We start from the raw sequence: 21,580 nt of genomic DNA on the forward strand, positions 1-21,580 counted from the left end.
AGAAGAAGAAGCAGTGATGAAGAAGAACAATAATAATAATAATAATATTAAAAAATACCTGGAAACGTCAGAGCTGCTGCTTCCTCTTTTTAAGTCTTCCTCTTTTTTTCTAAAGCAGGTCGTTTATAATAATTTTGTCATTTTTTGTTTGTTTTTTTACAACTTTAGAGTTCAGTGTAAAATGTTCCACAGTTTGTTTGTTTTCACTCCTTCAGGGCGGGAGGATGGAGGGATGATGGAGGGATGATGGAGGGGTGATGGAGGGGTGAGGTTCAGGTGCACGGGGTCAGGTCGGGGTCACGTGGTTCCGGTGTGTGTTAGTGGATGAGCGGGTTGGACGTGGATCCCTGGTTCTGATGGGTGAAATAATCGGACAGACCCGCGGACAGTCCTGAGGAGAAGGCGGGCAGAGCGGCGGACAGCGGCGGCCGCAGAGAGTCACTGCAGGGCAGCGAGGACGAGGACGGAGCCTGCGGGGAACCGGAGGCCGCGGCCCGGGCTGCGGCCTGCAGGGAGACGCCGCCGCCGCTTCCGCCGCCGCTCTGCGCGCTCATGGACGGGTGCGGCACATGCGGGAAAAAGTAACTGGTCTGTCCCGCCAGCAGGTTCACCGAGCACGGGTTGAGGGAGTACGTGGCCCCGGAGCAGGGCACCGAGAGGCCGCAGGGAACCGCGGAGGCCGCGAGGGCCGCGGCGGTCAGGTGGTGCGTGGCGTAGGGCAGATCCCCGCCGACCAGCCGCTCCATGCTCAGGCCGTTAGAGGGCGGGAACGACGAGTGGCTGTTGGCCATGTTCTGGGTCAGCATGGTGCTGTAGGACATGGGGTGACCCGGGTAACCCGGGGACGCGCCGTTGTAGCTGAGCGCGCCGCCGGGCCGCGGGTGGTGCAGGGACAGGAAGGGCGACATGGGCCAGTACAGGGAGCCGGCGCGGTCCATGAAGGTCAGGCCGGAAGTGAGGCGGGCCCCGCGCTTGAAGGCCAGCTTGGCCCGGGAGGTGGTGGAGCGGCGGCGCAGTTTCCCGGTGGTGCCGCCGATGAAGACGTCGTCGCTGCTCGGGTCCAGCATCCAGTAGTTGCCCTTTCCCGGGTCGTCGTAGTGACGCGGCACTTTGACGAAGCACTTATTGAGGCTGAGGTTGTGCCGGATGGAGTTCTGCCAGCCCTGCTTGTTCTCGCGGTAATACGGGAAGTTCTTCATGATGAACTCGTAGATGCCGTTGAGCGTGAGTCGCTTCTCGGGACTTTGCCGGATCGCCATCATGATGAGCGCGTTGTAGCTGAACGGAGGTTTTTCGTACTTGCCGCTCTTCTTCTCGCCCTCCTTCCCGGCGGCGTCTCCTCCTGCTGCTGCTGCTGCTGCTGCTCCGTCTTTTCCGCTCTCCTTCTTCTCCTCCTGCTGTTTCTCCTCTGCGCTGATCTTCTCCTGCAGGAGCGTGGACGCGTCACTTTTCGCCTCCGCTTTTGCTTCCTGCTGCTGCTGCTGCTGCGGAGCCGCGGAGGACGCTTTCAGCTCGGCTTCCTCGGCGCTGGCAGCGGCCCTCTCCCTCTCCCGCTCCCGCTCCCGCTCCCGCTCCCGCTGCAGGTGCAGGTTCTGGTGCAGGTTCTGGCTCTGGTTCTGGTTGTGGTGGTGATGGTGATGGTGGTGCAGGTGGTGCTGGCTGTGATGATGCTGCTGCTGCTGCTGCTGCTGCTGCTGGTTGTTGTTGTCGCTCTGCACGGCCTCAGGAACCAAACTGTTGATGGTGAAGGAGGATTTTGGAATCATTTTCACCTCTTTGCGCTCTCCCATGTCCAACATCACCGGCGGCGAACGCAGCTGGGTCTCCGCGAGTCCGTGAGCGTCCGCGAACCAGGACGGGAAGGAAGGAAGGAAGGAAGGAGAGGAGAGAAGAGAAGGAAAGAAGGGGGGGACAGAGAGGAGGAAGGAAAAGTGTAGCCCAACAAACTATTTCATGTTCGCTTTAGGGAGAAAGAGGCAAAAACACACACACACACACACTCCCACACTCACTCACACACACAACACACACGTACACACACATCGATAGGAGACAGATATCTGCAATTAATTATGAAGCCGCAGCCGCTGAAGAGCGCAGCAAACATTGGTCAGAGCGTTTCTCTGCTCGGCCAATCAGAGCACAGCTTTATACAAACACACAGCAGCGGCCAGCCAATCCTGAGTCAGCGCGCACACACACACACACACACACACACACACACACACACACACACGCGCGCTGTAAGAAGTGACAGAGTTTGAGTTTCACATCGAGAAAAATATTGACATCGTTTTTTTCCTGTAAATTTAAATGTTTGCATTTTTGTTTCTACACACACACGCGCGCGCACACACACACACACACACGTTTTTGTAAGTCTTTCCTATTTTATTTGAATCACCATTTGATTCGCTTCATGCAGCACTTAAAAAAAACACAATTTAAAAAATATAATACAATAAAACAATATTAAATTAGAATTAAAGAGTTAGTTCAATATTTTCTCTCGTAAATGTGAAATATTCCTATACGAGAAAATGTAAATTAATAAAAAATAATAATAATAAAAAAACGCTAAAATGAATAGATTATTTCAGAATAAAAGGATGAGAAGTTTTATTTCACATTTATTTAACCATTAAAAATATAAACGGACTCCGCTTCATTTATTTAATATAAACATATATATGTAGAATCTTTTTGATAAAAATAAAATAATTCCTACTTTTCATTTTCAGACACGTTATATTATTAGAAGTAAAAAATAAATAAATATATATATATATATATTATATACATATAGAAATGTATATATATACACACATATATACGTATATGTGTGTATATACACATATATACATGTGTATATATACACATGTATATATATTACATAAATATATATAATATATATACACATGTATATATATTATATATATACATAAATATATATATATATATATATATATAAGCGCGTAATTCTAAACTCGCATACTTTTTGCAGTGTAAAACACACACACACACACAGGCTCTGTTTACACACACACAGAAACACGGAGCAGCAACTTGAGCGCGCGCGGACACGCGGTCAGGCCGCGCGCGTGTGTGTCTGCGTGCGCGCGTCAAAACCAAAAAAGTGAAAGTTTAAATTGAGAGCGTTTAAAGGGTCATTCGACAAAATAAACAGTTTTCTCTTTTAAAGCCTGATGATGATGATGATGATGATGAAGAAATCTTCAGATTTTATATTATAGGATTAAAGTTTAAGGGAAAAAAAAAATCAAGTTTAAATTTTGAAACAGTAAAGTGTTAACGTGTGTGTGTGAGAACAATTCACTAGCACCAACACTCACTCACTCACCCGTATCCATGGTCACCACTGACACTGTTGTCATGAGCGTAGAAACAGTAGCAGAGTTAAGAAATGACAGATTTTCTCCTCTGACCCTGAACGCATCACTTCACTTCACATCAACACAAACAAATAAAGTGTTTATTTTCACTCATTATTTATTTACGTCAGTCACTTACAGTGACTTTATTCACAATCAATACAACAGCGATCATTATTATTATTATTATTTTTATGAGCTGATTGTTCCTGACTGTGCCTTTAAAACCTGACACTAAAGTCTGTTTATATAAAAATATAAAATTATTATATTGTATTAAACAAAAATCATGAGAGAAAAACATTCTTTTTAACCACTTCTTTCACATTCAAACTCTTCATCATCATCATCATCAGTCTCCTCTTTGACCTTCTGATAAGAAAAGCTGTCTTATCTCTCATGCTTTTATTTTGAAGGCCCAGACTCCCCTGATGACACTGAACAAAGAAACTGGTTGTTTCCTGCTGTTTGTTTGTTTGTTTGTTTGTTCACAGTGTGTGTGTGTCCAGGCAGACATGAGAAGGAGGAAGAGGATACTTTTTTTAATTAATATTATTCAGGAGAATCAAACCAAACCTCATTATTTTATGATTTAACTGAGTCACTTTAAACCAAACCTCATTATTTTATGATTTAACTGAGTCACTTTAAACCAAACCTCATTATTTTATGATTTAACTGAGTCACTTTAAGCCAAACCTCATTATTTTATGATTTAACTGAGTCACTTTAAACCAAACCTCATTATTTAATGATTTAACTGAGTCACTTTAAACTAAACCTCATTATTAAATGATTTAACTGAGTCACTTTAAACCAAACCTCATTATTTTAATGATTTAACTGAGTCACTTTAAACTAAACCTCATTATTAAATGATTTAACTGAGTCACTTTAAACCAAACCTCATTATTTTATGATTTTACTGAGTCACTTTAAACTAAACCTCATTATTAAATGATTTAACTGAGTCACTTTAAACCAAACCTCATTATTTAATGATTTAACTGAGTCACTTTAAACCAAACCTCATTATTTAATGATTTAACTGAGTCACTTTAAACCAAACCTCATTATTTAATGATTTAACTGAGTCACTTTAAACCAAACCTCATTATTAAATGATTTAACTGAGTCACTTTAAACTAAACCTCATTATTAAATGATTTAACTGAGTCACTTTAAACCAAACCTCATTATTATAATGATTTAACTGAGTCACTTTAAACCAAACTTCATTATTTAATGATTTAACTGAGTCACTTTAAACCAAACCTCATTATTTAATGATTTAACTAAGTCACTTTAAACTAAACCTCATTATTAAATGATTTAACTGAGTCACTTTAAACCAAACCTCATTATTTAATGATTAACTGAGTCACTTTAAACCAAACCTCATTATTTGAATGATTTAACTGAGTCACTTTAAACCAAACCTCATTATTTTATGATTTAACTGAGTCACTTTAAGCCAAACCTCATTATTTTATGATTTAACTGAGTCACTTTAAACCAAACCTCATTATTAAATGATTTAACTGAGTCACTTTAAACCAAACCTCATTATTTAATGATTTAACTGAGTCACTTTAAACCAAACCTCATTATTTTATGATTTAACTGAGTCGCTTTAAACCAAACCTCATTATTAAATGATTTAACTGAGTCACTTTAAACCAAACCTCATTATTTTATGATTTAACTGAGTCGCTTTAAACCAAACCTCATTATTAAATGATTTAACTGAGTCACTTTAAACCAAACCTCATAATTTTAATGATTTAACTGAGTCACTTTAAACCAAACCTCATTATTTAATGATTTACTGAGTCACTTTAAACCAAACCTCATTATTTGAATGATTTAACTGAGTCATTTTAAACCAAACCTCATTATTTAATGATTTAACTGAGTCACTTTAAACCAAACCTCATTATTTAATGATTTAACTGAGTCACTTTAAACCAAACCTCATTATTTTATGATTTAACTGAGTCACTTTAAACCAAACCTCATTATTTTATGATTTAACTGAGTCACTTTAAACCAAACCTCATTATTAAATGATTTAACTGAGTCACTTTAAACCAAACCTCATTATTAAATGATTTAACTGAGTCACTTTAAACCAAACCTCATTATTAAATGATTTAACTGAGTCACTTTAAACCAAACCTCATTCATTTTCTAAGCGATTTTATCTCTGTTTCTGATGGAAACTAAATCAAATGTTGACCTGTTTTGAGAAAAGTTTGATCCGCCCGAACAGGAAGTGACCTCTGACTGAAGTAATCAATACTATTGATCAGAACAGAGGGTGAAGAAGGGAGACGACCTCTGACCTCTGACCTCTCACTCATTCTTAAGGCGTTTCTCTGCTCATCTCTTCTTTATCAGGTTCTTTAAAAGACTTCTGGTCTGGTGTTAAAGTGCAGGTGAAATTATGGGATGTTCACAGAAGTTAGTGCAGAAGTTCTGGTTCTTTCAGTTTGAATTATTTATTATAAGGACGTGTTTACGATTTTAAAGGGTTTTTAATTTCATGTTTTATACTAAAAGAGGGTTTGTGTTCACCTTTGACCTCCTGACCCACCCTGTCTGGTGTGTGTGTGAGTGTGCATCTGAAGTCTCTCTCTTCAGGAGGAGGGCAGGTGGCGCCTCCCAGTGGCTAAAGTGTGGAACTACAGCCTAACATGAAATAATCAAATATTCACTCAAAAGTGAGTGAATATTTGACTATTTCAGTTTAAAAGACGTTTATGTTTCATGATACAAGTTTATCGATAAAAATCTTTAGTTAATCAGTGCTAAAAAAAAAAAGGTTTATTTTCACAGAAAAGTCAAATGTAAATGTGTAAAAAGTGTTTAATTTAATTCATTTAAATCATAATTTGATTAAAAACTATATTTTGCTGTGATTTAAAACAACTTTAATATAAATATGTGTTAAACAGGAAGTGATGATGATGACGAAGATGATTATGAAGCGCCGTCATTGGTGGTTTGTTCATGGGGTTAAAGGTCAAAGGTTCAATCAAATTCAGAGATTAGAACTGAGAGCAGTTCATTACTGTGCTGACACTGACACCGTGTGGCCACCATAAGAACTACACACACCCACCCACACACACACATTATTAGTATTTTTCATTATTTTTCAAAATTCAAAAAATAATAGTGTCATTTTTTATCAGAGTGAGAGTGGTGATGTCACATGTGTCAGGTGGTGATGATGTCACATGTGTCAGGTGGTGATGATGTCACATGTGTCAGGTGATGATGATGTCACATGTGTCAGGTGATGATGATGTCACAGGTGTCAGGTGGTGATGATGATGTCACATGTGTCAGGTGATGATGATGTCACAGGTGTCAGGTGGTGATGATGTCACATGTGTCAGGTGATGATGATGTCACATGTGTCAGGTGGTGGTGATGATGTCACAGGTGTCAGGTGGTGATGATGATGTCACATGTGTCAGGTGGTGATGATGTCACATGTGTCAGGTGATGATGTCACATGTGTCAGGTGATGATGTCACATGTGTCAGGTGATGATGTCACATGTGTCAGGTGGTGATGATGTCACATGTGTCAGGTGGTGATGATGTCACATGTGTCAGGTGGTGGTGATGATGTCACAGGTGTCAGGTGGTGATGATGATGTCACGTGTCAGGTGGTGCTGATGTCACATGTGTCAGGTGATGATGTCACATGTGTCAGGTGGTGATGATGTCACAGGTGTCAGGTGGTGATGATGTCACATGTGTCAGATGATGATGATGTCACATGTGTCAGATGATGATGATGTCACAGGTGTCAGATGATGATGATGTCACAGGTGTCAGGTGGTGATGATGTCACATGTGTCAGGTGGTGGTGATGATGTCACAGGTGTCAGGTGGTGATGATGATGTCACATGTGTCAGGTGGTGATGATGTCACATGTGTCAGGTGATGATGTCACATGTGTCAGGTGGTGATGATGTCACATGTGTCAGGTGATGATGATGTCACATGTGTCAAGTGATGATGTCACATGTGTCAGGTGGTGATGATGTCACATGTGTCAGGTTGGTGATGTCACATGTGTCAGGTGATGATGTCACATGTGTCAGGTGGTGATGATGTCACATGTGTCAGGTGATGATGATGTCACATGTGTCAGGTGGTGATGATGTCACATGTGTCAGGTGATGATGATGTCACATGTGTCAGGTGGTGGTGATGATGTCACAGGTGTCAGATGGTGATGATGATGTCACATGTGTCAGGTGGTGATGATGTCACATGTGTCAGGTGGTGATGATGTCACATGTGTCAGGTGATGATGTCACATGTGTCAGGTGGTGATGATGTCACATGTGTCAGGTGATGATGATGTCACATGTGTCAGGTGGTGATGATGTCACATGTGTCAGGTGGTGATGATGTCACATGTGTCAGGTGATGATGTCACATGTGTCAGGTGGTGATGTCACATGTGTCAGGTGGTGATGATGTCACATGTGTCAGGTGGTGGTGATGATGTCACAGGTGTCAGGTGGTGATGATGATGTCACATGTGTCAGGTGGTGATGATGTCACATGTGTCAGGTGATGATGTCACATGTGTCAGGTGATGATGTCACATGTGTCAGGTGGTGATGATGTCACATGTGTCAGGTGGTGATGATGTCACATGTGTCAGGTGGTGGTGATGATGTCACAGGTGTCAGGTGGTGATGATGTCACAGGTGTCAGGTGGTGATGATGTCACATGTGTCAGATGATGATGATGTCACAGGTGTCAGATGATGATGATGTCACAGGTGTCAGGTGGTGATGATGTCACATGTGTCAGGTGGTGATGATGATGTCACATGTGTCAGGTGGTGATGATGTCACATGTGTCAGGTGATGATGTCACATGTGTCAGGTGGTGATGATGTCACATGTGTCAGGTGATGATGATGTCACATGTGTCAAGTGATGATGTCACATGTGTCAGGTGGTGATGATGTCACATGTGTCAGGTTGGTGATGTCACATGTGTCAGGTGATGATGTCACATGTGTCAGGTGGTGATGATGTCACATGTGTCAGGTGATGATGATGTCACATGTGTCAGGTGGTGATGATGTCACATGTGTCAGGTGATGATGATGTCACATGTGTCAGGTGGTGGTGATGATGTCACAGGTGTCAGATGGTGATGATGATGTCACATGTGTCAGGTGGTGATGATGTCACATGTGTCAGGTGGTGATGATGTCACATGTGTCAGGTGATGATGTCACATGTGTCAGGTGGTGATGATGTCACATGTGTCAGGTGATGATGATGTCACATGTGTCAGGTGGTGATGATGTCACATGTGTCAGGTGGTGATGATGTCACATGTGTCAGGTGATGATGTCACATGTGTCAGGTGGTGATGTCACGTGTCAGGTGGTGATGATGTCACATGTGTCAGGTGGTGATGATGTCACGTGTCAGGTGATGATGTCACATGTGTCAGGTGGTGATGATGTCACATGTGTCAGGTGATGATGATGTCACGTGTCAGGTGATGATGTCACATGTGTCAGGTGGTGATGATGTCACATGTGTCAGGTGGTGATGATGTCACGTGTCAGGTGATGATGTCACATGTGTCAGGTGGTGATGATGTCACATGTGTCAGGTGATGATGATGTCACATGTGTCAGGTGATGATGTCACATGTGTCAGGTGGTGATGATGTCACATGTGTCAGGTGATGATGTCACAGGTGTCAGGTGGTGATGATGTCACAGGTGTCAGGTGATGATGATGTCACAGGTGTCACCTGTCATTTCTTGGTGAAGAACTTCCTGAAAACCCGACCTTTCCTCGGTCTGTCGTCTGTAGCCAGAGTGGGCGGGGCCTGGATGTCAGGTGGTGTGGGAGGGGCTACCGAAGGAGGCGGAGTTTGTAAACCTGCAGTGAAACAATTGATAAGTGAAACATCTCCTCTGGTTCAGAGGGAATGAGCAGGAAGTGGGCGTGGCCTCACCTGAGGGTGGCGCTTGGCCGCCGTGAGGATAACGATGTTTGTCGTAGTACGTGTGCGGGGGTTTGGGAGGAGGTTGACCCTCAGAGGACGACTGTCTCTCCAGACGCTCAGAGCGTCCTCCGTCCACAGCTTTAGACGAAGCGTCGCTCAATTTCTCCAGACTCAAGTTGACGGACGACGCCCTCCTGAGAAACAACCACCAATCAGGTCACGTGGTTTTTAGAGAGTGTGTGTGTGTGTGTGTGTGTGTGTGTGTGTGTGTGTGAGTGTGTGTGAGTGTGTGTGAGTGTGTGTGTTCACCCTGAGTCGTCAGAGTCACTGCTTCTCTCTTCAGATCCTTGGTTTTGCAGCGTCTTCGTCCACAGCACTTGAACTTCTCTGCTGGACGCAGCAAACAGGAACTGACTCCCATCCTCCAGTCTGACAGAAGAATTTCAAAATAAAAGCCTTTTGTCACGATCCCGATGCACACGTTTACACGACATTAACGCGTCACGACGTAGGTCAAACTTTGAGTCTCGATTTCAGGCGAAACGTGAATCAACGCCAATTAACGCAGCCACTCACATGACTTTGAACGTGTTCTCCTTCCTCCTGAAGAACGGGTTCTCTTTGCACACTGCTCCAACCATGTTGATAGGAGGCCACCTGGTGGTCCTCTGTGGAAGTGCAACAACACAATCACATCATGTATACATGTGTATTAGTGCTGTTAACGGCATTAACGCACAACGCGTTTCCATGACGACTGACCGGAAAAAGACGCGCTTGACGTCATGTTTACGTGACTCCCGGTTGTTAAAATGAGTCTGTATAGTAACGCTAAAATTTAAAAACAGAGGCACAAATACGCAGTACACAGGTACGCTGGTTATTTGTAGCGCTGCTCTTTTCCTTTAATAAAACAGACCGCTCCAGTTCCACTGTCGGCACGCTAACGGGCGCTAAAAGGAGCTAATGCAGCTAACTGAGCTAGCCGGTGTCACGGCACGTAAACATGACGCCATGCATGTTTATTTCCGGTCAGTCGTCATGGAAACGTGTCATGCGTCAATGCGCATTAACCTTTTGCACAGCACTAATGTGTATATATGTACACACACATATATATACATATGTATATATATATGTGTGTGTACATGTAGTTTAGGTTGGTACCTGTGCAGCTGCTGCTGGGTCTTTATACAGGCTGAGTGTCTCTCCCTCCAGAACAGCAAACAGCTCCTCCCAGTGGTCAAAACCCTGCAGCAGCAAATCATCATCATCATCATCATCAGCTTCTCTCACCAAACAGGAGGTGAGACCTTTATTGTGAAAATCCCATGCTGGTGTTTTTGTGCCTCACCTTGACTCCTGCCTGTTTCACTCTGATCTCCAGCGCCCCCTGCAGTCTGACTGGCCGCACTGCAGTCACCTGTGTGCGACAAAAAGATATTGCCATCAATGTTATCCTCATGTTCCGTGTCTGCACTGCCACCTTCTGGTGACACTGCACACTGTTTATTTGCCGTTACCTCAGCCGTGGGCGGTTCCTCGAGTAGATCTTCTAGCCGCTGTCGCCGTGGAGGAGCGAGGTCAGGTGGATCCTCGCACTCCGTCCCCATTGGCTCAGCTGACGTGACCCGTTCGTCAGTAGGCGGAGCCGCAGAGGCGAGTCCTTCGCTCGCTGGCGGATCCAACTTCCTGAGTCGCTTTCTCACAGGAGGCGGAGCAACGGGCGGAGGAGGCGGGTCAGTCGGAGGAACAAGCCGTCTGATTGGAGGTGGTGAGTCAGGTGGTTTCTCTGACGGGTCGACGGGATCATCGCGGCGTCTGAACCTTGGTTGAGTGGAGGAGATTCTGGGCTTTGGAGCAAGAGGAGGTTTCGAGGTGGACCGAGGGTTTTCTTCAGGGTCTGGATCTGCTGAATGCTGGACTTTCTCAGAACACTGGTCTTCTGGGAAATAATCATCTGGACACCTGACTGCCTCAGAACCCTGGTCCTCCTTGAAATGCCTGTTCTCTTCTGGGAAATGATCATCTAGTTGCTTAACTTCCTCACAATGATGGTGTTCCTCGGAGCACTGGTCCTCTGGGAAAGGCTGATCTGGATACCTGACTTCCTTGGAATACTGGTCCTCCTCAGGGTAAGGATCTTCTTCTGGACGACAGACCTTCTCAGAGAGCTGGTTTTCCTCAGGGTTACCATCTTCCGGACAATGGACTTCCTCGGAAAGCCGTTTAGACCAGGATAAGACGGTTGGTTGAGCAGAGCGGGAGTCTGGATTTAAGTTGGACTGTACGGGTCGGGGTCTCCGGGTCTTCACCATTGGACGGGTGCTGGGACTAACAGGAGGACTCTTTTGTCTCAGAGGACCTGGTTCTGGGCTGGATGGTGGACTAGCAGAGGGTTTGTCCTCCAGCGTGGACGATTTGACTCGGTGGACAATGTGTCTGTGCGGCGCCTTTGGATCTGAGGGTTTCCTCCTCAGAGACGAGACCCTGGCTGGACGTTTCCTGTCCTCCTCGTTTCCATGGAGACCAAGTCTTTTCTCCCTCTGACAAAAGAAGAGAAAGATGTCAGCTGCGTTAAACTGCGCCACATTTCATTCTTTGAACGTAGGGTTTGTTTTTCGGCCCGACCTGCGTTTTCTTCTTCTGAAGAGCGATGAATCGCTCGCTCTGAGCCTGGATCATGGCCTCCAGGTCCTCCTGCCTCTTCAGCAGCTCCTGAACATCAGACACCGTGTCCTTGAACACAAACATCAAAGTCGTCACTCCCTCAAACAACAAAATAAGCCCTGAATTATTCCGTCGATGTTTACTCCGTAGTCGTCGGCCGTCAGAGTGTTTTCGTAGGAGCTCAGCCATCGCTCGGCCTGCTGCAGCTCCCTCTGCAGGAGGGAGATCTCCAGCTCCTCCTCGTACCACAGCCTGGTCTCCTCCCACACCTGCACCACCTGCGTCTCCAGCTCCTCCAGCTCGTTCACTCGCTGCTCCACCTGCAGGAGGGAGGATGTTACTACCAGACGCCACTTCCTGTCTGACCAACAGGTTCTGGCGTGGCTAACGTCTCTGTTACCTCCCGCGACATGAAACTCCCGTCCTCGACCAGTCGCCACCCTTCGTCCTTCACATCGCGTGATTTGTTGAGCTGCCGCTCGATGTGGGCGTGGCACTCGTCGTGTTTCTTGATGAGCTGCTCCAGGTCCACGCCCTCCACGTTTTGCCCCTCCCCCCTCATCAGAGACAGCATCTCCTTCAGCCACGCCCTGCCACAAAAGTGTACTTTTACTAAATAAATACTACATTTCCTGTATAAATTCCTGTACTTTTACCATATTCCATACATTAAATAGTGTACTTTTAATACATTTTCCTACATAAATGCATTTCCTGTGTAGTCTACTTTTACCACATTCCATACATTAGTGTACTTTTACTCCGTTTCCTAAATAGTGTACTTTTAATACATTTTCCTACATAAATAGTGTACTTTTACAACATAAATACTGCATTTCCTAAATAGTGTACTTTTAATACATTTACTATATAATTCCTACATTTCCTATATAAATGGTGTACTTTTAATACATTTACTACACAAGTTGTGTACTTTAACTGCAATTCCTACATAAATACTACATTTCCTAAATAAATAGTGTACTTTTACTACATTTACTACACAAATAGTGTACTTTTACTACATTTCTACATTTCCTACATAAATAGTGCACTTTTACTACATTTACTATATAAATGGTGTACTTTTACTACATTCACTACATAAATACTACATTTCCTATATAAATAGTGTACTTTTACTACATTTTCTATATAAATGGTGTCCATTTACTACATTTCCTAAATATATTGTGTACTTTTACTACATAAATACTACATTTCCTGAATAGATTGTGTACTTTTACTACATTTCCTATGTAAATAGTGTACTTTTACTACATTTCCTGAATAAATTATGTACTTTTACTACATTTACTACATAAACAGTACATTTCCTGAATAAATTATGTACTTTTACTACATTTCCTGAATAAATTATGTACTTTTACTACATTTCCTATATAAATAGTGTACTTTTACTACATTTTCTATATAAATGGTGTCCGTTTACTACATTTCCTAAATATATTGTGTACTTTTACTACATTTACTACATAAATACTTCATTTCCTGAATAGATTGTGTACTTTTACTACATTTCCTATGTAAATAGTGTACTTTTACTACATTTCCTGAATAAATTATGTACTTTTACTACATTTCCTGAATAAAGTGTGTACTTTTACTACATTTCCTATATAAATAGTGTACTTTTACTACATAAATTGCGGAAAATCAAATGTTACGTAATGAAAAAACCATGATTTCTGTTATACGTTGAGGGGCGGAGCTTCAGGCAGTGGGATGACTGGTTGAAAGCAGACAGGGGGCGCTGCTGAGGCAGACTTACATGAGCTCGGTCCAGACGCAGAAGTATTTTTGCACGTGTGCGGCTTGGTCCAGTATGTGGCGGCGCTGCGAGGCTTTGTCGTGGACACGTGTCCAGCAGACGTCCAGATCCTGAAGCTTCTGAGACACAGAGCGAGACGAGCGAGGGCGGCGTCCGCTCAAGGCTCCGCCCTCTTCCTTCCTCCGGCTCAGTTCGTCAGAGATCAGCAGCAGGTCCCTCTGAACACCAGAGCTGTCAATCATCAGTGTGTGTGTGTGTGTGTGTGTGTGTGTGTGTGTGTGTGTGTGGGTGTGTGTCGTACCTCCAGAGCCTCATGTTGTCTCAGCAGAGTCTGGATGGACTGCAGGTCCAGGTCCTGGTCCTGGTCCTCTGAGTCCAGCACCGCCTCCTTCTCAGCCATCCAGGCCTTCAGCTCGTCCACGTCATGGTTAAATTGATGGATCTCTCTCGCCCCCTGCAGGTTCTGAACAGCACAGCAGCAGCACCACGGTCAGCCCCCCCCTCTCACATCCAAACCCGAGCGTCCTCGTGTCTCACCTGCTCCCTGGTGCCGATGCTGCTGTTAAGCTCCTCCCACATCCTGCTGACGGCGTCGTCGATCCTGCGCGCCTCGCCGTCCGAACGAAGGCCTCGACCCAACTGTTGCACCACACTCAGTCTGCTGCGACCCAGACCTGACACCTCCAACACCAGAACCTCCAGCTTCTTCTGCAGAACCTGACCACGGAGGAGGAGGAGACGAGACAAGGAGACAGGAGAGGATGCATAAAGACTTCAGCTCTTGGTAGAATCTGAATGTGACCCTCTGGACTTTTACCTCCACGTCCTCCAGATCTTGTCCACAGTCCTCGGACTCTGCCGCCGTCTTCTTGGACGTCAGCCATCTTTGTAGTTCTCTGGCCTCGCGCTCAAACGCGTAGAGGCGGAGCTGGTCGTCCAGAGCGACGCGGCGAGACACGGAGAGTCTGAGGACGGCGTCCAAGAGCTCAGTGACGAGCGGGACTGACTCAGAGACCAGGTGACTGACACACACACACACACACAGAAGCTTTTTAATGAGATTTTCAGAATAAAAGCGAACAGAGTGCGAGACAAAGACAAAGTTTTTTACCCGAGAGGATGCGAGAGCTGCTGCAGTGACGCGCCGCTCTCCTGCAGCCTCAGCAGCGCCCTCCTCTGGTTCTCCAGCTCCACGTCCACAGAGTCCAGCCTCCTCAGCAGAGCTGCCGACGCCTCCTCGCTCCGCCCACAATCCTGAGAGTCGAGTGCAGATCGCTGCTCCTGCAGCCAGAGCTGCAGCTCTGAGATCTGCGCGCACACACACGCACACACACATTCGCACACACACACATTCACACGCACGCACACGCACACACACATCATAATATCAACACTAATAATCTGCAAATTTATCATTTTATTCATGAGGAGAGGAAACAAGACAAAAGGAGAGGAAACAAGAGTAGAAGAGGAAACAAGACAAGAGTAAAGGAAACAAGAGTAGGAGAGGAAACAAGACAAGAGTAAAGTTAACAAGAGTAGGAGAGGAAACAAGAGTGGGAGAGGAAACAAGAGTAGGGGAGGAAACAAGAGGAGAGTAAAGGAAACAAGAGGAGAGTAAAGGAAACAAGAGGAGAGTAAAGGAAACAAGAGTAGGAGAGGAAGCAAGAGTAGGAGAGGAAACAAGAGGAGGAGAGGAAACAAGAGGAGAGTAAAGGAAACAAGAGGAGAGTAAAGGAAACAAGAGTAGGAGAGGAAGCAAGAGTAGGGGAGGAAACAAGAGGAGAGGAAACAAGAGTAGGAGAGGAAACAAGAGGAGAGGAAACAAGACAAGAGGAGAGGATAAATTTGTGTATTTTTGTATTGATTTGCTTCTCTGTTCATTTATTAAGGGAAGAAGAGGAGGAAGAAGAAGAATAGTAAAAACATGAAGAAAGATGAAGAAAGAAGAAGTGTAAATGACCTCAGAGATGAAGGTGTGGATGCTCAGCGCCCCCTGCAGGAGCTTCTCCTTGGTCTCGGCCGCCGTGGTCAGCTCCTCGTGGAGAAGCTTCAGCTCCTGCAGACGCTCACGGACGTCATGTGACGCAAAGTGACGACCTCTGACCTGAGGAGGTTTCACACATCACCGTCATTTAAATACAATAATAAATAAATAAATACATCAACGTACAGAACTTTATTGAACACAACAACACGTCCTCACCAGACTATGCCCCGCCTCCTCAACCGCCTGAACCAATGAGGCGTGGCTTGAGATCTCCTGCATCATAGCCTGAAAAAAAAAACAGAAAGAAAACTCACTTTCCCTGCACCAAAGTCAGAGAGGAAATCAGGGATTTTAACATCACAAAAGAGGAGAGGAAACAAGAGGAGATGAAACGAGAGGAGGTGAAACAAGAGGAGAGGAGAGAATCAAGAGTAGGAAAGGAAATAAGAGGAGAGGAGACAAGAAGAAAGGAGAGGAAACAAGAGGAGGAGAGGAAATAAGAGGAAACGAGAGGAGGAAACGAGGAAAGGAGGAAACGAGGAAAGGAGGAAACAAGAGGAGGAGAGGAAACAAGAGGAGGAGAGGAAACAAGAGGAGGAGAGGAAATAAGAGGAAAGCAGAGGAAACGAGTGGAGGAAACGAGGAAAGGAGGAAACAAGAGGAGAGGAGGAAACAAGAGGAGGAGAGGAAATAGGAGTAGGAGAGAAAAGGAAACAAGAGTAGGAGAGGAAATAAGAGGAAACAAGAGGAAAGGAAATAAGAGGAGGAGAGGAAATAAGAGGAAACGAGAAGAAATGAGAGGAGGAAACGAGGAAACAAGAGGAGGAGAGGAAAGGAAACAAGAGTAGGAGAGGAAATAAGAGGAAAGGAGAGGAAACAAGAGGAAAGGAAATAAGTGTAGGAGAGGAAATAGGAGTGGGAGAGTAAACCAGGGTCAAAGGTCACCTGGTGTTTGAGCAGCAGCTGCTCTGAACCACTGGGTGAACTCCCCCACTCTTTAGAGGAGACACAGGGAAGTCTCTCTGTGATCCAGACTGACTCCTCCTCCAGGTCTCTGTAGAACTGGAACAGAACCTGCCAGGCCTCCAGGGTTTCCCTGCGGCTCTGCAGGGGCTCCGACAGACCGTTGTACCTGAACACACACACACACACACACACGGTGAAACACACCAGGTCAGAGTTGACAGAGTTAATAGTGAGGTGGACGCTGTGATGTCAGACCTGTTGATGGTGTGAGTCACTCTGGTCTGGATCTCCTCTGCCAGGAAGTTTCCCTCAGAGTGGAAAGTCTTGGCCGTCTCCATCAAACCCTGAATTACAACAAAGTCACGTCAAAAAAAACACAAACTAAGGTGGACGATGACCCGGCTGTGGCTCTGCGACGATTCACCAGGACCTGGATTCTGTCTCTCAGTCCGTCCACCTGGTCCTCCAGAGCCTGCAGAGTCTTCAGCAGCCTGACGACTGACGGCAGGTCGCTGCCGCCGTCCTCGCCGGACACTTCCGTCTCCACGGACGCCACGCACTGTTCCACGTCGTCCAGAGAACGCTGGAACTGCAGCGCCTGGTGGGCCTCCTGCAGCCTGCTCCTCTTCTCCTGACAGCTGTGGACCAGGACCTCCCAGCTGTCCTTCAGCTCTCTGAGACGAGGTCCAACCTTCAGGTCGGCCGAGCCGAGCGTGGACAACAGCTTCTCAGCTTCCTGCAACACACACACAGAGTTCTGACCAGGCCGAGGGTTACGGTCGGTCACACACACACACACACACACACACACACACACACACACACACACACACACACACACACACACACACACACACACACACACACACACACACACACACACACACACACACACACACACACACACACACCTTGGTGAGTGTGTCCACCCTGTAGCGGTTAGCCAGGATCTCGGCCTCAAAGCTCTGATGTTTCAGTAGTTTGGCCTGAAGGTTAGTTGGTTCCCTCCAGTTCTCATCCAAAGCTACGGCGTTACGCTCATTCAGCCACACACACACCTGGAAAAAAAAAAACACACACACACACACACACCATTAAATCAGGTTTTATATCTGCAGTTCACGTCTGAGCCACACGAGGGAGCCTCCTCACTGTCAGAGTGAGGGTGAGGAAGGAGAAAGTCAGCTGAAGTGATTTGTTAAGAAAACACAAAAGGTAAAATATCAGCCTGAAGCTAAAGTTAGAGAACGATCACCTGTGAGGTTATCTCAGTACAGTAAAGTACAGTTAAGTACAGTGAAGTACATCTGTGAGGTTATCTCAGTACAGTAAAGTACAGGTAAGTACAGTAAAGTACACCTGTGAGGTTATCGCACTACAGTAAAGTACAGTACAGTAAAGTACAGTAAAGTACACCTGTGAGGTTATCTCACTACAGTAAAGTACAGTTAAGTACAGTGAAGTACATCTGTGAGGTTATCTCACTACAGTAAAGTACAGGTAAGTACAGTAAAGTACACCTGTGAGGTTATCTCACTACAGTAAAATACAGTAGAGTACAGTAAAGTACAGTTAAGTTAAGTACACCTGTGGGGTTATGTCACTACAGTAAAGTAAAGTACAGTAAATTATAGTAAAGTACACCTGTGAAGTTATCGCACTACAGTAAAGTATAGTAAAGTATAGTAAAGTACAGTACAGTAGAGTTATAGTACCATAAAGTACAGTACAGAGTATAGTAGTAAAATAAATCACCTGGTAACTGCTGGATAAAAACTGCTGCAGCTGCAGAGACTGATCCAGATCTTTGTGACGACGTCGACTCTGCTGCTGCAGCTGACTCCGCCTACAAACACAGAAAACATCTTCTGTTTAACGTCTGCTCCAAATGTTTAGACCTGGTTTAGACCATGTTTAGACCTGGTTTAGACCACGTTTAGACCACGTTTAGACCACGTTTAGACCACGTTTAGCCCAAATCTGATCTTCTGTTTGGTCTGCCATCTCCGATTGCCTCGTTTGTCTTTGGGAACACATGAAAACTGTGTGTTTACCTGACGGCGAGCGCTTTGCTCTTGGCTCTGATGTTGTCGGCGTCGTAGTGTTTCTGCTGGATCATCTCCTGAGCCTGTTTGTCCACCTGGTCTAGCTGATCCACCTGAGCCTCCAGAGCCTCCTCAAACTGAGTGTGTCTCCTCTGAAGAGTCTCCACCTGTGTCAGCGAGCTCTGGACACACACACACACACACACACACAGGATGAAACGCTGTTCACACGTTCACAAACGATAACAAACAATAACAATAAGACATCATCTTTACCCCCAGGTCCTGATTGGACAGGGACACTTCCTTATTGCTGAGCCAGCTTTCACACTGCTCCACAGAGACCAGGAACACCTGCAGGACACACTTAGGTTAGGCTCCGCCCACACACACACACACAGTGTGACCTTTGACCTTCTCACCTGCAGGGTCCGGGCCTGCTCCAGTGTACTGCTGCGGCTCAGCCAGGCTCGCTCCAGTCCAGCTTTAGCTTCCTCCAGCTGCTTCAGACACTTCTGGATCTCTGCCTTTGACCTGTGACCAGACCGGCTCAGACCCAGACCAAAGTCCCGCACAGAGTCCATGCGCTCAGTGCGGGCCTGGATCTCTGTCTACACACACACACACACACACACAGGTTCATGGTTACACACAGGTTACTCACAGGTTACACACGTTACACACCTGCGGTAAACGCTCACCCTCCAGTCCTGGTGCTCCATGATGAGCCGGTCGGCCTCGGCTCTGGTCTTGGGCAGACCTTTCTCTGCCATCTCGCTGCTCTGTTTCATGCTCCACTCCAGCAGGAGGCGCTGGTTGGCTCTGAAGAGCTGCAGCTGGTGAGCTTCCTGCAGCTTCTCCTTCCTGAACAAACATGGTTACTGAATACAGGGTCTGGATCCTCTGAAGTGTGTATTTAACAGTGTATTTATCAATTTATTTACAGTGTATTTAACAGTGTATTTTACAGTGTATTTAACAATGTATTCAACAGTGTATTTATCAATTTATTTACAGTGTATTTAACAGTGTATTTTACAGTGTATTTAACAATGTATTCAACAGCGTATTTAACAGTGTATTTATCAATTTATTTACAGTGTATTTAACAGTGTATTTATCAATTTATTTACAATGTATTTAACAGTGTATTTCAGTGTATTTTACAGAGTATTTACAGTGTATTTAACAGTGTATGTATGGTGTATTTTACAGTGTATTTACAGTGTATTTGTGGTGTGTTTTACAATGTATTTAACAGTGTAGTTAACAGTGTATTTTACATTGTATTTGTGGTGTGTTTGACAATGTATTTAACAGTGTATTTATAGTGTATTTAACAGTGTATTTTACAGTGTATTTAACAGTGTATTTATGGTGTGTTTTACAATGTATTTAACTGTGTATTTACAGTGTATTTGTAGTGTGTTTTACAATGTATTCAACTGTGTATTTACATTGTATCTAACAGTGTATTTAACAATGTATTTACAGTGTATTTCACTGTGTAGTCACAGTGTATTTGTGTTGTGTTTTACAATGTATTTAACTGTGATTTTACATTGTATCTAACAGTGTATTTAACAATGTATTTATGTATTTCACTGTGTATTTCACTGTGTATTTAACAGTGTATTTACAGTGTATTTTACAGTGTATTGTCACTCAGAGTCCACAGAAACAGCCTGTGTGCAGCTGTATATCCACATGTATCTCCTATACCAGGATATAATGTCTAAAGACACAGACGAGCAGAAAGCGTCTCACCGGTGTTTGACCTCTGTGTCCAGAGTCTTCAGATTCTTCAGAGTCTCCTTGTGTTTGTTCTTCAGTTTGTCGTTCATCACTGATGAAGCCTTCAGGTGAACGGATGCCTCCATCTCCAGAGCCTGGACACACAGGACACCATGTTATAACCGTGTTATCACCACGTTATCACTTAAGCCACGATACGATGATGATCACCGTCACCTTTGACCTCTCCTGGATGACCCCGACCTCCCTCTCTGTTTCCTGGTGGCGTCTCATCAGGTTCTCCACGCTCTCCACATCAGAGCCGCAGTCCTGACTCTGGAGCAGCAGCATCTAAACCACGCAGATCAAAGCGATTTTAAAACCACGCGTGATGTCCATGGACACGTGACGTTGTGACAGTTGAGACGGACAGCTGACCTTCTCGTTGGCTCTGTCCCTGACCTCCTCCAGCTCTCTGATGAAGGCGTGGACCACCAGCGCCTCCTCCAGCTTCCTCCTGTAGGAGCTCAGGTCTCCGTCAAACTTGCTCCACCTGTTGAAGACGAGAAAGGAGAAAGAAAAGCCGGACACAGACGAGCCGTGATTGGACGTCGACCGTGATTGGACGTTTAGTGTTTACCTGTCGTTGAGTTGTCGTCTCCGCCTCCTGACGGTGGCCAGCTCGTTGCCGCTCTGTCTCTTCTCCAGTCTGGACGCCAGTCTGTCAATGGCGGTGACGTGGGCGTCGTCCACTGTCACCTCCTGCAGGTGAACCATGTCATTAATTGAACCCGGTCTCCAGTGACCCCGCCCTCCTCTTACCTCCGTCACTCACCCCGTCTCCACCTCCTCTAAACTCGCCCAGTTTCTTCAGGAGCTGAACTCCGTGTTCGTAGTCCTCGCCAACATCTCCTACGTTCACCATCACCTCCTGAAACATGGACAACACCTCGTTCGATCTTCTACATGGACTGTAGGAC

General features: G+C 45.2%; 2 protein-coding genes across 2 annotated transcripts in view; both read right to left on the reverse strand.

The window, feature by feature from the left end:
• Nucleotides 1-317: 317 nt before the first annotated feature.
• Nucleotides 318-1,799, reverse strand: foxg1a (forkhead box G1a; the record flags this gene model as incomplete). The annotated part of the gene is made up of 3 exons (XM_083910897.1): nt 318-470; nt 570-1,345; nt 1,640-1,799. The coding sequence occupies 3 exons, from the start codon at nt 1,797-1,799 to the stop codon at nt 318-320; spliced, it is 1,089 nt and encodes a 362-aa protein (XP_083767023.1).
• Nucleotides 1,800-9,161: 7,362 nt separating this feature from the next.
• sptbn5 (spectrin, beta, non-erythrocytic 5) overlaps nt 9,162-21,580 on the reverse strand; it is a 32,825-nt gene continuing 20,406 nt past the window's right edge. The window contains exons 49-79 of the mRNA XM_083910884.1: nt 21,436-21,531; nt 21,241-21,362; nt 21,039-21,153; nt 20,838-20,951; nt 20,634-20,755; nt 19,568-19,730; nt 19,289-19,477; nt 19,143-19,220; nt 18,876-19,048; nt 18,577-18,667; nt 17,733-17,879; nt 17,252-17,557; nt 17,077-17,165; nt 16,801-16,987; nt 16,072-16,140; nt 15,829-15,972; nt 14,977-15,173; nt 14,683-14,887; nt 14,403-14,582; nt 14,167-14,328; nt 13,866-14,083; nt 12,474-12,663; nt 12,217-12,393; nt 12,035-12,142; nt 10,927-11,949; nt 10,758-10,826; nt 10,571-10,654; nt 9,980-10,071; nt 9,713-9,832; nt 9,413-9,597; nt 9,162-9,336 (exon numbers count right to left, since the gene is read on the reverse strand). Of these exons, the coding sequence (XP_083767010.1) occupies nt 9,209-9,336; nt 9,413-9,597; nt 9,713-9,832; nt 9,980-10,071; nt 10,571-10,654; nt 10,758-10,826; nt 10,927-11,949; nt 12,035-12,142; nt 12,217-12,393; nt 12,474-12,663; nt 13,866-14,083; nt 14,167-14,328; nt 14,403-14,582; nt 14,683-14,887; nt 14,977-15,173; nt 15,829-15,972; nt 16,072-16,140; nt 16,801-16,987; nt 17,077-17,165; nt 17,252-17,557; nt 17,733-17,879; nt 18,577-18,667; nt 18,876-19,048; nt 19,143-19,220; nt 19,289-19,477; nt 19,568-19,730; nt 20,634-20,755; nt 20,838-20,951; nt 21,039-21,153; nt 21,241-21,362; nt 21,436-21,531 (5,343 nt within the window). The 3' untranslated portion in view covers nt 9,162-9,208. The remainder of the gene's footprint in view (nt 9,337-9,412; nt 9,598-9,712; nt 9,833-9,979; nt 10,072-10,570; nt 10,655-10,757; nt 10,827-10,926; nt 11,950-12,034; nt 12,143-12,216; nt 12,394-12,473; nt 12,664-13,865; nt 14,084-14,166; nt 14,329-14,402; nt 14,583-14,682; nt 14,888-14,976; nt 15,174-15,828; nt 15,973-16,071; nt 16,141-16,800; nt 16,988-17,076; nt 17,166-17,251; nt 17,558-17,732; nt 17,880-18,576; nt 18,668-18,875; nt 19,049-19,142; nt 19,221-19,288; nt 19,478-19,567; nt 19,731-20,633; nt 20,756-20,837; nt 20,952-21,038; nt 21,154-21,240; nt 21,363-21,435; nt 21,532-21,580) is intronic.

The sequence above is a fragment of the Microchirus variegatus genome (genome assembly GCF_963457635.1).
Source record: "Microchirus variegatus genome assembly, contig: SUPER_7_unloc_1, whole genome shotgun sequence".
Taxonomy (NCBI): domain Eukaryota; kingdom Metazoa; phylum Chordata; class Actinopteri; order Pleuronectiformes; family Soleidae; genus Microchirus; species Microchirus variegatus.